At 28.9% G+C, this 14,109-nt stretch overlaps 1 protein-coding gene across 3 annotated transcripts in view; it reads right to left on the bottom strand.

Moving 5' to 3' along the window:
• Positions 1 to 14,109, bottom strand: part of LOC143046159 (uncharacterized) — a 54,862-nt gene extending 40,753 nt beyond the window's left edge. For 2 of the 3 annotated variants that reach the window (XM_076219182.1, XM_076219184.1), the window contains exons 1-4: positions 13,949 to 14,109; positions 8,997 to 9,196; positions 4,519 to 4,647; positions 1,609 to 1,778 (exon numbers count right to left, since the gene is read on the bottom strand). In XM_076219182.1, the coding sequence (XP_076075297.1) occupies positions 1,609 to 1,778; positions 4,519 to 4,647; positions 8,997 to 9,186 (489 nt within the window). In that variant the 5' untranslated portion in view covers positions 9,187 to 9,196; positions 13,949 to 14,109. Of the gene's footprint in view, positions 1 to 1,608; positions 1,779 to 4,518; positions 4,648 to 8,996; positions 9,197 to 12,774; positions 12,855 to 13,948 lie in introns of those variants that run through there. The other variant, XM_076219183.1, reaches the window with a different exon arrangement.

Here is a 14,109-nt window from a genome sequence, read left to right as displayed (position 1 = left end):
ATCAATCACTATGAATTAAATATTCAATTTTATACCTTTGGTTGTATACATTTTTTGTTTTACTGCTTACATACAGTCGGAAACCAGGTTGAAATAGAACAAAAGAATCGAAGCTCTCTATTAGAGAAGGCGATAAATGTTTACTGTATTGTTTACTATAGTGACAAATTTTTAAAAAGTTAATAGAAACAAACAAAACTGCAATTTTCTTCTCAATTACGAGGTGTTTTATTTTAAAAACACCATTTGCATAAGTTTTCAATTTATCTAGTACATAGTTAAGCAGAACAATTAGATATCAAGTCGACGACATGGGTATCTTTCAAGTTGGATGACAAAAATGCATAACCTCCGATTTTTTTGAAAAAATTACCACGGACGGAAAAGATATCAATCTATTAGTTCAGTAATTTTCGTGTCTGCCCTTCCATTATGTGACTGAAGAAAAAATTCCAAAAAATAGGTAACAATTGTATCGAAAAGAGAAAATCGAGTGCACCTTTTTATGTTAGGGCGTGTTTGAGTTGAGTATTTTGTCTTGATATCGTTCAAAGTAAGAATATTTCATACATCGTCTCGCTTCAGATTCTATCATTTTTATATATTAAAGCTACAGGTTGACTTTATAACACAAAAAAATAACATTTCTAAAAGATGAAATATATGGGTCAAGTGAAATACCTATCTAATGAGTCACAAAAACAGGGAAGGTGTGTTCGAATAGCTATTTTTTTACTGAAAGTACTTGACGACAGTCTTACAAGTTGGATGATGAAAATGCATATCTTCGAAAAATTCTAATTTTTTGTGTGTGATAACTAGGGTTTATAGTCTTCAACCACTAAAAAAATCTAGTCTGCCCTTCCACGAAATATTTAATTAGATTTTTTTTAAATGTTTATGATTTTTCGAAAATTCCACCTAACAACCGATCAGACAATAGTTTTAAGTTGAATCAATGCAGACAATATCATTAACTGATGCTCATTAGCTAGTTGATACATTTGTCTTTTAAAATATAACTGACATATAAGGATCGTATTGGTGCAATGTGGATAAATTTATCGGTTTCCAAGAGCAAAATTGGTAGCGCGTCATCGCTACAATGGCTTCCATTTTTACGATTGTGAAAATGAACTGGCGTAATGGGGAGATAATTTCGACGAAGTAGGATCCTGACTGATATACATTTTTCATTCATAACTTTTGATCCAATTTAAGGATTATAGCTTTATGTTAAGCATTTTATAATTAAATGCTTCATTTTTTAATTTGATGGGAGTTTAAAAGTGTTGACTGAAGAGCATTTTTAATAAAGTGCTAAATACTAAAAAATATGCACCTGTTCCAGACTTTTATACTTGGATAAAATCACATAAAGATTTATTTCTCATAATTTCATTTTTATGCTAAAAGCAATTAATTATGAGTGGATTCAAGCCTTTTCTTTGTTTTCTATGTATTGTTTTAATTCTATCAATTACAGCACTATGTCATGGAAGATGTATCCTACATGTAAATAAAGTAAAAAATATAACTCAGCAAATCAAAATTACAGAACTGTATGAAACTATGTATTGTAATTGTACCATGTTTTTGATTTTTTACCTCTGAAGCTTGGATATTTTCTTGATTTAATGTGACAACAGCCTTGAGGTCTTCTAAGTTTTCCCTGAGATTAACATTCTCATTATTAAATTGGTTCTTGATCATATCTACGAATTCTCCTGTTTTGTCTATCCATTTGGATCTTATGGATTCTCGATGTTGTTTAAAAGCTGCAATTATCAAAAGTTTATAAGATATTATTTTGAGCATTGTAAATTCAGATTTTTGTTATTGTGAATAATGTGATTGCCTATACGAGTATCAAAGTAATAAGAACTCCCTTATGATATCTGATACATAAATATGAAGAGGGGGATCCAGCATTTTTTTATAAAGGGGCAGGGGAGGAGGTGATTGTACCCAGGATTGTACCCATGATCTTCAAAACAAATTGTGGGTTCCAACCTCCAGAACCCCACTGGATAAACCACAGATTATGAAGCAGATTTAACAGAAACTACAATAATAAATCTTGCATTTGTTTTTATTCTTTGAAAACTGTAATAATAATAAAAAATATAAATTTACAGTATTTATGCTTATCAGTATTACAGTCAAATTGGCCTCAATGTAAATTTGAAATCATAATTTCATTTTGAACATCTATTTCTACATTTTTACTGACATTGCAGAATATGTGAGACACCTTCAGCAGAAATATTTTATCAAGAGATAACATGTTTCTGTAAATTATTTATTTTTTAAAAAATATACAAAAGTGATATGATTATTTTCTGTTTTGACTTTCAACTAGAGATAAACATCTCAATCTTCAATGAATTAAAGTACATCTGTATGTAATTACACCTACTTTAAAAAAAATGTGTCTAGAAAAGTTGTCCCTTATATATAAACAGACAGTTATAAATCTTGTCTAGGATACTTGTATGTAAAAGGATTAAAAAGTTTATTTTAGTATATGATTAAGTACTTATATTTGTGGTTTTCCTTTACCCTTGAAATCAACTTAAATGTATATTCAGTACAACTAAGGCATAGCACTAAAAAACATATGGTTGTCAGATTCCTATATATTATTTTGTATGCATTTAGAATTGCTCAACTGCATCTGACAGGCAAAAGTATCAATAAGTTATTCATAAACATTTTGTCCACAAATATTGTTAAAATTATATTTTGTTGTCATTACCATTTTGTCCAACCTTGACAAAAATCTCAAACTTAATAGTTGATGTCCTATAGAAGAAGCAGACAAGCTTTGGTTCTAATCTATTGATAACTTTCAGAAAAGAAGATGTTTTAATAGACAAAGGATATACAGACGATGGACATTTTGGCAAAAGCTCACATAGCCCTACAGACCAGATGAGCTAAAAATAAAAACACGATAAGTACAACATTATCATATCATAGTGATAAGTTCACTCAAAGTTTTTAAGAGTTCTTGCCTACACTACTAAAACTTAAGGTCAGCCATCTTGGATTGTATAAACAGGTCTAGCTCTCTATTATTGATATATGTTATTTTTGAGACAGGAAAAAAAATCATCTGTTTATCTTCTATAAAATGAAGAAAGCTATGTGATTGATCTCAATTTCATAACAAATTTTAATTTTTGTATGGTTCTATTTCTTTTCATTCTAGTCATACCAGGGGAAATAACTATAGATATTTCATAAAATAATTGATAGTAAGTTTGCCAATTTTGCCTTTTTTGTTATTCAGCAAGAAAAAAGGTCCAGTGACCCCAATTTTTTATTTCTTTCTTAAGGATGTACACCTCTGAGAAGCCAAAAATTTCTAGAATTAAACTTTTTTTCCTAACCTGATTTTTGGGTTATTAAGACTGTAACAAAATAATTGGTTAAGAAAAAATTATATGGTGATGCACTTCTTTTTTTTTGCTACGGACCTTTGAAAATGGCCAATTTTGATGATTTTCCCATTTTTCATCGTTTTTTACCTATTTTGGGGCTATTAAAGTGAAAAAAATCACAGTTCCACAATAAAACTTTTTTTTATACTTTCTGTAAAGATGAAGTGGACCAATCTGAATAAATTTTACTTACAAAAACTATAGGTAGGTGTTAATATAAGAAAGTTTTATCATATTTTGACGCTTTTTTGTGTAAAATTTACCATGCTGTCAATTTTGTATTTTTGTGATTTTTCTCAGTTTTAAGAACAAAACACATATTATTTCAACTTTTTTGTTATGAATGATTGAAAAAATACATATCTAAGAAATTTGAAAAGATTAAAATGATATGGGATGTACATGATTCTTGTAATATCATTTTTGGTATCCCTCATCCGTTTTCTCAAAATTTTGGCTAAAAATACTGCCTTGATTGGTTGTAAAAATTGAAAACTGGATTACTAAAAAAACATTCATTGTAAATACACATTTTTTTTCACAGATTTATGTTTGATTATAGTATTTTTTAAAATTCATTGATATTTTCCACTTCTATCACATTTTTTGGAAATAATTCAAGTACGAGATTTCAACGAGACTGAACGAGACTGAAAAGTCAGAAGAATACATACTTAATTAAAGCACATTGTAAGAGCTATCATCTCAGATTCTGTTTAAAAATTCTATTCTAAGGTTTTCTTTCTTTTCACAAAAAATTGTTTTTTTCTCTCTCATAAATTACCTACATCTAAGCAGACATTTTTGCACAACTTGTACCTGAAAAATAAGCTTGGTGACAGACACTTTTTATTATATTTTTGAAAAAAGCATGATAAAAACTACAATTTGGGTAAATGTTAAAATATTTTATGGTTTTTAAATTATACTACCCTCCCCCTCAGGCAACCATATTTTGATTGTAAATTTTAACTGATTATTTTTCGATATATATGATGACCCTCAAGATTTTTGTTCAGGTACTAACTCTTGGGAGGGTCTTATGTCTTTTTTTACTGGTATATGAACTTACTTCTAGGAGGATCTTTAGCATCTTTGTTGGTAATTAGTTTGTATACATGTGGGTAGTCATACTCTAAAACTTCTATAAATATCTTGACACCATTATCTCCCTTTGTCAATAAAATATCCAGAAACTGTCCTATTTATAACAAAACAAATATTGTCATGATTAAATACATATTTCAAATATTTCTTGTTCTAATCTTAATATTAATAAGTTGATTTTTTCATACAAACAAAGGCATAGGTATTTCAATATCCTCATCAAATTGTGGGAAAGATCCGTTGCAAGTAAGAATTGCAATGATATTATTATGGAACAACATAAAATGGGAATACTGTAAATTCATAAATTATTGTGTGCATTTATTGTTGCAATTTTGACATGGTTAGACAAAATGTGAGAAAATGATTGTGATTACAGGAAAAGCTCAATACATATTTGAGAAGGTGAGGTCTCATTATTGATTTTACAGGAAAAGGTCAATACATATTTGAGAAGGTGAGGTCTCATTATTGATTGTATCTTCATCCAGTTGCATTATTCTCAATACTGTGAATTCATTTATTTTATGTGGGCATCAACTTTCATAGCTTGATGAAAACTTTCATGGATATTCTTTTCAAGCTTTTGCCTGTTATTGCATACATTCATATAGGAAATGTGTTATCAATTGAAAATTCAAATTTGAAATCAGCAAAAATTGGAATCCAAAGAATGATAATGACTCTGTAGTAATAAGCATGCTACAATTTCTGACTTTACAGTACACTATAATCATAAGCTTACGGAAAAGACTGAGAATTTTGAATCTAAATGTCTATGAAATATAAGGAATACAATTATTGAGGTGTCACTGGTTAGTTGGAAGTCTAGATTTTAATAAAAAGAGTCTTTATTTGTCACATTTATTTTATATACAACATATACGTTAAAAAAAAAATATATACAAACAAGGTTTACTGTGTATTTAATTGTGACTATCCATTATATATCTTTACAGTAAAGTCTTTAGGTATGTGCACCTTCCAAAATAAGAGATGCACAAAAGATCCCTATCTGGCTTGCAAATTGCATAATAAATCATACGCCTTTTGCGTAAAACTCATAAATCAGTTCAGTGCACAGTAACATTTGTAAAGTCTTTAAAAACATTATAAATATATACCAAAATTTTTATAATGGATTAATTTTTTTCTAAATGACAAAAAAGTCATAGTAAAATCATACCAATGGTATATTATTTAAGTGGTTCTTGCATGCATTCTGTATTAATGGTTCCAAGAAACACATTAAAATCTGTCTACTTTTACTAAAATGCTTACACAAGTCATAAAACTGCCTTCATAATCTAGCTATTTTTAATTTTTCAATATCTAAACTTCAATATAACTACACCTATATTTGTTTGTCATTCATCGTTTTGTACATAAATTATTCTAATTTCAATTCCAACCATTTATAGCTAACTATGCAGTATGGGCTTTGCCTACTGCTGAAGGAGGTACGTTGACCTATAGTTTTTTATTTTCTGTGTCATTTGTTCTCTTGTTGAGAGTTGTCTCACTGTCAACCATACCAAATCTTCTTTTTTAGCTCACCTGGCCCAAAAAGCCAAATGAGGTTTTCTCATCACCATGGCATCCCTCATCTGTCGTTGTCCGTCATCGTCCGTCTACTTCGTTAACTTTACAAAAATCTTCTCTGAAACTACTGGGCCAAATTTAACCAAACTTGGCCACAATCATCATTGGGGTATTTAGTTTAAAAAATGTGTCATGTGACCCAACCAACCAACTAAGATGTCCACCATCGCTTAAAATAGAACATAGGGGTAAAATATAGATTTTGGCTTATATCTCTGAAACCAAAGCATTTAGAGCAAATCTGACATGGGGTTAATTGTTTATCAGGTCAAGATTTATCTGGCCTGAACTTTTAAGATGATCTGGACAACCTGTTGTTGGGTTGCTGCCACTAAATTGGTAATTTCAAGGAAATTTTGCTGTTTTTGGTTATTATCTCCAATATTATTATAGATAGAGATAAACTGTAAACAGCAATAATGTTTAGCAAAGTAAGATCTACAAATAAATTGACATGACTAAAATGGTCAGTTGACCCCTTAAGGAGTTATTGCCCTTTATAGTAAATTTTTAATAATTTTAAATTTTGGTTATCTTTTACAAAAATCTTCTCTGAAACTTACTAAGACAAATTTGACCAAACTTGTCCACAAACATCATTAGGGTATTTAGTTAAAAAATGTGTGTGATGACCCCGCCCATGCACCAAGATGGCCGAATTGGCTAAAAATAGCACATAGGGTAAAATGCAGTTTTTGGCTCATATCTCTGATACCAAAGCATTTGGAGCAAATATGAAATGCATAAGATTGTTCATTAGGTCAAGATCTATCTATGTCTGAATTTTCAGACCAATCAGGCAACCTGTTGTTGGGTTGCTGCCCCTGAATTGGTAATTTTAAGAAAATTTTGCAGCTTTTGGTTTTTATCTTGAATATTATTATAGATAGAGATAAACTGTAAACAGCAATAATGTACAGCAAATTAGTAAGAACTACAAATAAGTCAACATGAACAAAATGGTCAATTGACCCCTTAAGGAGTTATTGCACTTTATAGTTAAATTTTAACAATTTTCATAAATTTTGTAAGTTTAAATTTTTTTTCCGCTGTAACTACTGGGCCAAGTTCATTATAAATAAAGATAATTGTAAGCAGCAAGAATGTTTAGTAAAATAAGATCTACAAACACATCACCATCGCCAAAACCTAGTTTTTAATATAAATAAATATAAAAAAAAAACAATTATAAAATTTAAAAGAAAACTTATTTTGTCTCTGATTTGGTCTCTTGTGAGAGTTGCCTCATTGGCAATCATACCACATCTTCTTTTTTATATTTATGCCAAATAGCTGCAAATATATTTTTTGTCAAACATTTTCATTAATTTTTTTTGGCTTTTAAAAATTGTTCAATATGTCTTTAAAAATAAACAAAAAAACAATGTCTGATACAAATATGATATGTGTTCTAATGATTATTTGTTCTTGTTTTTTTCCTTAGTTTCATAGTTCAAGGTATAAGGAACTAATCCTTTAAAACCTAATATGATCATGTTTTATTTTTGTGTGTCAGAAATAAATTTTCAAAATGAAACTTTCTAATAATTTCCAATTTAAGAAATATTTTACACGAATTTTATTCATATTATAAAATATTTTTAAAGATAGATATTAAATGTGCTGATATCAAATTTTTTTCTAAACAAGTTCATGGTTACTTGATACACAAGTTCCTTCTGAGATACCACAAGGGCAAATTTATACATAAATAACATCTGTCTTTTTTATTCAAATTCATGATATTTAATGACAGGAAAAATTAATATATCCTTACTTATTTGGTATTTCGTTAAATGGTGTCTAAAAGACTTCCAACTTGAATATCTTTTCACATATAAGCTCTTAGTTAACAGTTATCAATAAAGTCTGAACATCATAATTATTTTATAATTTATGTCAAAGCTTTGTAATTTATAAAATATCTTTCAATTTTTGTATGCCCTTTATTGTGATGAAATCAAATTCCATTTGCTATGATCATTCTATTTAAAGGTAATTCCATTATACAAGGTCATATAATTTTTAAGAAACCTATATATATATTCCTTTTGCTAACATATAACAACAAATACCATTGATCAGTTAATCAAATAACTTCCAAGCAATCAGTCATAGTTTTTCAGTAAGGTATTTTCAACAATATAGCTATGGTTCCTTTGTAATTTATGTGAATTTGATAATGAGTTTATTATCTCAATAATGATTATTATCGCTATTTTTGAAATTTTCCTTTGATCTTGCTGACTGATGATTTCCTTTCTCAGCAGAGTCGAGTGATATGAAAAATTATCCCTTGAAACAAAGGATGCATGTGTGGTTGTTAATAAAATGAAATTAGCAATGTCGTCATATGTAAAATAGCCATAAACAGATTATCATTGGTCATCTCAACTTGATTGCTTTTTCTTACTTTTCTTACTTTCGGCATACAGACTCAGTGGAGAATCAGTTGAATTTAAATACTGGTATGACATGGCTGGTTATATGTCATCTGTGGAGAATCAGTTGAATATAAATACTGGAATGACATGGCTGGTTATATGTCATCTGTACCTTGATACTGGTATGACATGGCTGGTTCATGTCATCTGTACCTTGATATGCGTCTTTATAAGATGTTTTACTTACTTGGTGACATGTTAACATTTTATATGCAAACAGCTGATAAAATTGGAAAACAAGATAGACTGAAAAGTTTTCTCCATGACAAACAAGAAATTACATATCTTAGAAAGGGAGATAATCTGTATTTAAATGTAATTATTGGTTGTAGCATGCATACCTTAAAAATTAATTCCAATTCTCTATTATTCATAAGTCTTTTTTGCTAATAATTACCTGCCCTTGCCCTTCTTGTTGGCGGGTACATGTTCATTACTCTCTCTTGGTCATCCATCGTAAAAACACCCTTTGACCTCATTATATCAAATACAACAAAAGGATCAAAATATTTGACAATTCTGTAACGATTTGGCTCTATCAGCTTGTCATAAATGTCGCCACCATCTTCGTCTCCTGATGATGTCATTCTGGATGAACTAAAATAAAATCGATAAACAAAAATAAAATTCAAAAATTTAGTTAACATTGGTTAATATCAATACTAGACAAGTTTGAGCTTTCTAAAAAGCTAAGGACTGCTTTGCACCATCCTAGTTTTTGACAATATGTGTGCATGTGGTTGTTGATTTAGTATTGGAAATGTGGTCCTTTTATCTCTAGTGGATAATATATCACTGGCAATCATCCCACAACTACATATTTCTGTATTGGACATATAAGCACAACTACATATTTCTGTATTGGACATATAAGAGGACGAGAGAATGCTTTTTTTCAGTTAAAACTCTATCATGTTTTTATGACTGACAAAGACAAAACTTGTTCTAATTCTATAATTCAGATTATTCTTGGTCATTAACTTATGCCAACATATATCTGCTTTTATTCCAAACCAAGGTAGTTTTTGATGAAAATATGTTCCACTAATCTAATTCATTGTCCAAACTGTTCCCACTATATAATAATGGACAATATAATTGTGTGTAATTTGCCTTCCATGATGAATGTTCTGACATGTCAAATAGTAAAAAGGGTTTCCTCATATATATCAGACAGGGTTGTATTAAATTTACAGCAGATGTCATTCCCCTTAAGTTACCAAAGTATATTTAAACCAAATATTTCCCATTTATGTTGATTTAAAAACATTTTCTAAAAATTTAGTGGTCAAAATCAAAATTTTCTTTGAAATTTATCAGAGAAAACTAGCAAGACTTTTTTCCTCAACTCCCAATGATATTTACACAAAATTGTGCCTACCCATATTCACAGAAGAAGACTCAGTAGGAAATGTTTCCGGCATTTCAATCTTTAGAAGTTACTGTATCAATATTGAACAGAATTGATGACATGCAAAGATTGATTAAATTGTTGGCCAAGATGCTTACTGTAACTCAATATTTAACAGAGCTTATAAATATCTATTCCTACATGATGAAAGAATGAAAAAACAATTGTTTTTTGTTAATTTTAACATTTAATATGTACTGAACTGCTATCATCTTATTAAAGTTGCATGTGCCAAATACAAAGTTAATTTGAAGTCTACACAATACTACAAAACAGAAATAATCATCCTAATTCAGGAATAAGAATATTCTTTTATCAAAAAAGTTTTATAATTAACAACGGCTAAACTTCTCAAATTTAACCTAGTGTTACCATACCTTACCCCATTTTCTTAACAATACCACTATAGAATTGTTAATTTACAGCTATAAACACAAAAGAATCATGAATTTCAAAAACCTATAATATTTATAACAACCCAGTTATAATTCTGACCCGCACTACTCTTTAATGGATCCTTAATAGTAGATAAATTATTAGGGTATACCCCCACAAAATGTCTTTTTACAAATTAACCAATGTAAACAATTAAAGTTCTTAACAAATTCTGTAATAATAAAGATAATGTCACTAACCTTGACAAGCAGTAATTCACCTTGACAAGCAGTAATTGATGTCATAAAATATTATTCAAAATGTGATGGTTTGGTATTACATTTAAAGTTTGGTTTAATATTAATATTCCCATCAACATTTTTTTATATGTCAGAAATTAACTTCTCATTTAAGATGTATAAAACAAAAAAAAGTTACTTTTGACTATAATTTGTGTACTTTCTTTTATTAAATGTACATGTATACATGGCAAGATTTATGATTATAACTTTTGACTCTTTTGACTGTAATTTGTGTCCTTTTTTTATTACATGTACATATATTGCAAGATCTATGATTGTAACTTTTGACTCTTTTTACTGTAATTGGTGTACTTTTTTTTTTATTAAATGTACATGTATGGCAAGATCTATGATTGTAAATTTTGATTGTAGTTTGTGTACTAGGATTCATTCATATCTTTTCTAGACTACGATAAATATTTTGTAGATTTTCCTCTATAATTGGAGATTGTATGTTTATCAACTGAAGTGTTTTTGGTGTTTTGTGTGTTGATAGGTTGCTGTCTAATAGCTATGGTAGCAAATTCATGAAATTTGAAGGAAAGAAAAAAAATCAGTGTCCTCATTATCTGATTAAGGTGGTACCCAACACTTTAACTAAAATTAATTTGGCTTGTTTAATTTTCTTGAAATTTTGACATTTTTAGTATTTACTTTGATCCTTTGACAAAAATATAATAAAATTTAAAAATTTGAACCAACCATTTTATCAGAAAAATTACACTGGTTATATAGCAGTTTGACAAACACTTATTTTGATCATTGAGAAGTTTAATATTCCCTTAAAACCCTTTCCTCCATGAATTTTTTTTTTTACATACTTGATTAGCATAGGATTTTTCAATAATTTTTTTTTATCAGGTTTAAAGTATAAATGCATTGCGAAAAACAAATATTTCATCAATAAAATTCCAGTCAGATATTCTCATGAATATCCTTTTTATATTGGATACAAATTTTATTATGTCTGATACAGATTTTTCCAAGGTAAAATGTTTCAACTGAGGCACTACACAGGCGTCAAAAGGCGTCATTATGGAGTAAAGGGGGTGGCATCAAAAGGCGTCATTATGGAGGAAAGGGTTAACAGCACAACGTAATTAAAACGTTTAGCTGAATTTACAGAGTTATCTCCCTGTAGGTACCACCTTAGGTGAAAATATTATAATCAATTTAAATAAAATAATTATTTCTGAATTGTTCTAGTTATATTAATTCTATACAAACTTAAGTTGTAACTCCCTTAGGCAAAGTTGACCTTAGACAAATTCTTGGTTGTACTTTTAGACCCACTTGGTGATTGTATTCTATATCAGAGACTGTAAATATTAAGTACTCCAACTAAATATAAATTGTAAAGTGGTCTTATACACAGAGCCACTCATAACTTATAAATCTACCAATCCTTATGTACTGCACATTTAAAGTCTTGTCAATATTGTATTCTGTGGAGTTCTTCTGATTGCAACTTTAGATAATGATGGTCCTACATTATATAGTACCAATGATTGTCTGAAGTATGAATAGTAGGTTGCTCTGACTTATTCATGACTATCTAGGTAAACTGCAACTAAATGCAAGTTTGATGGGAAAAGCTGTGAAGGGGTTAACAGATAACATTAAAAGTAATGATACATTCTTTTTTACATGGTTGATTCAGGGTTTTGAAACTCTCTTGTCTAAAAGAATATGCATAATTTGCCAGAATCTCCAGTTTATATGTGAGCTTTACCAAAACAATATTTTGCTACAAGATGTCTTATAATATTATATACAAAGATGTTTATGTAAGTGAAGTTAAGCTGTTATTACCATTTAATTAATGGAGACCTATTTTTTAACTAGCCAATTTTGGGTCAAAAATGTCAATTATGACATGCTAATAACCTTCCAAATGTCTGAAAACTGACGGACAGATTTATCTTTTAATTCATTTAGCAGCAGATATAACAAATATTACATGTCATCAAAAAAAAGTTGTCTTTCTATCTTCTCCTCATTTATTGCTGATTTGACAAATTTGAAAAATTTAAAATCTATATATGATTTAAAAAATTTATAAAAAAAAAACCAACATCAGACATTACCTTTATTGTGTGTTTTAATCTCTTGCACTCTTGTACACTGTTTTTATCATTACTTAATAACTACTGTCTTTGTAACTTAAACACAAGAAAGGTATTATTTAGAAACCAAGAACTGAGAGATATACATTATAAACAAACTATCTCCTCACTTTAACATGGTAATCATATCTATTACAACACCTATCATTTAAAGAAAGTTTGTTGATACCAGGGTAGTTATGTAGCAATCATACTGCATTCTTGGAGCACCTAAAAAGTCATTGATTTCAGTTTAAATAACAAACACACTAGATTACCTTTCTGAGATTATCTGTTAAAGACTTGAATGAATGTGACTTTTTGATAGAACAACTGGTTAAATTAATGACTTTTTAGAAGAAAAAATAGTGAAAATTTTTACCCAAAAATGGGAATGAAAGAATAATTGTGTGTGGGAAGGGTTGACTATCACTTAAATACAAGGAAATAAGTAGTATTTTTATCCCTCAAAGATCTTATGTCAAATATTACTTCTTTTGTAAATATTTCATTTCCTAAATTCCAATCTGATTTCACCACACAGTCTATAATGATAATGATCTTTGCTTTCAGTATACATGATTTGCTCTATTTAAAACATTTCACATTTTTTAATTTAAAATACTGCCTATGTCATAATAGTTAGTTACATAAAACAACTTACAAGATATATAGGGTTACATAAAATGTTCACATATTTTAAAAGTTGAATACATCTACAATGATGTTATTCATGTTATTATCAGCAGAAATATATATAACTAAGTTCTTAATAGTTTCAATGATCAATTTTAAATGATCAGTTATTTTGACAACAAATACTAGAACTAAATTATTTTGGGTTACAGCAATTTACATCTTATCTATAGACTCAGAATGAAATCATCTTTTTTACCTTTTATGGTATTTGACCTCATTGACCTATTCACTGACTTAGATATGAATGAAAGTATACCTCTCTTTTAAAAACCGTCTTGAGATAACCCTTAAGCCATTGTGTTTGTTTACTATGTATGATGTTAACTATCAAGTATATAAATCATCTTAACAATCAGTATGGTATATCATCCTCTACGTTAAGGTGTTAAATAACTTCACATTCATTTAAATACATAAAACAGGACACAGAAAAATTTAATATCAGTTATACACTTACTTATATGTGTGTCTCTAAATTAAAATAAATCCTAAATTCTTTATGCTTTTGTCATGAAATACTGTTCACACATGGTTTTTACACAATTGACAAACTGTAGCACATGTAAAACATACATGTAAAACATTGTTGACCCACTTACTTCCTAACCTACCACTAGG

The sequence above is a fragment of the Mytilus galloprovincialis genome, chromosome 9 (assembly GCF_965363235.1).
Source record: "Mytilus galloprovincialis chromosome 9, xbMytGall1.hap1.1, whole genome shotgun sequence".
Lineage (NCBI taxonomy): Eukaryota > Metazoa > Mollusca > Bivalvia > Mytilida > Mytilidae > Mytilus > Mytilus galloprovincialis.
Note: the sequence above shows the minus strand (reverse complement) of the source record. Positions and strands in the feature narration are given on the sequence as shown.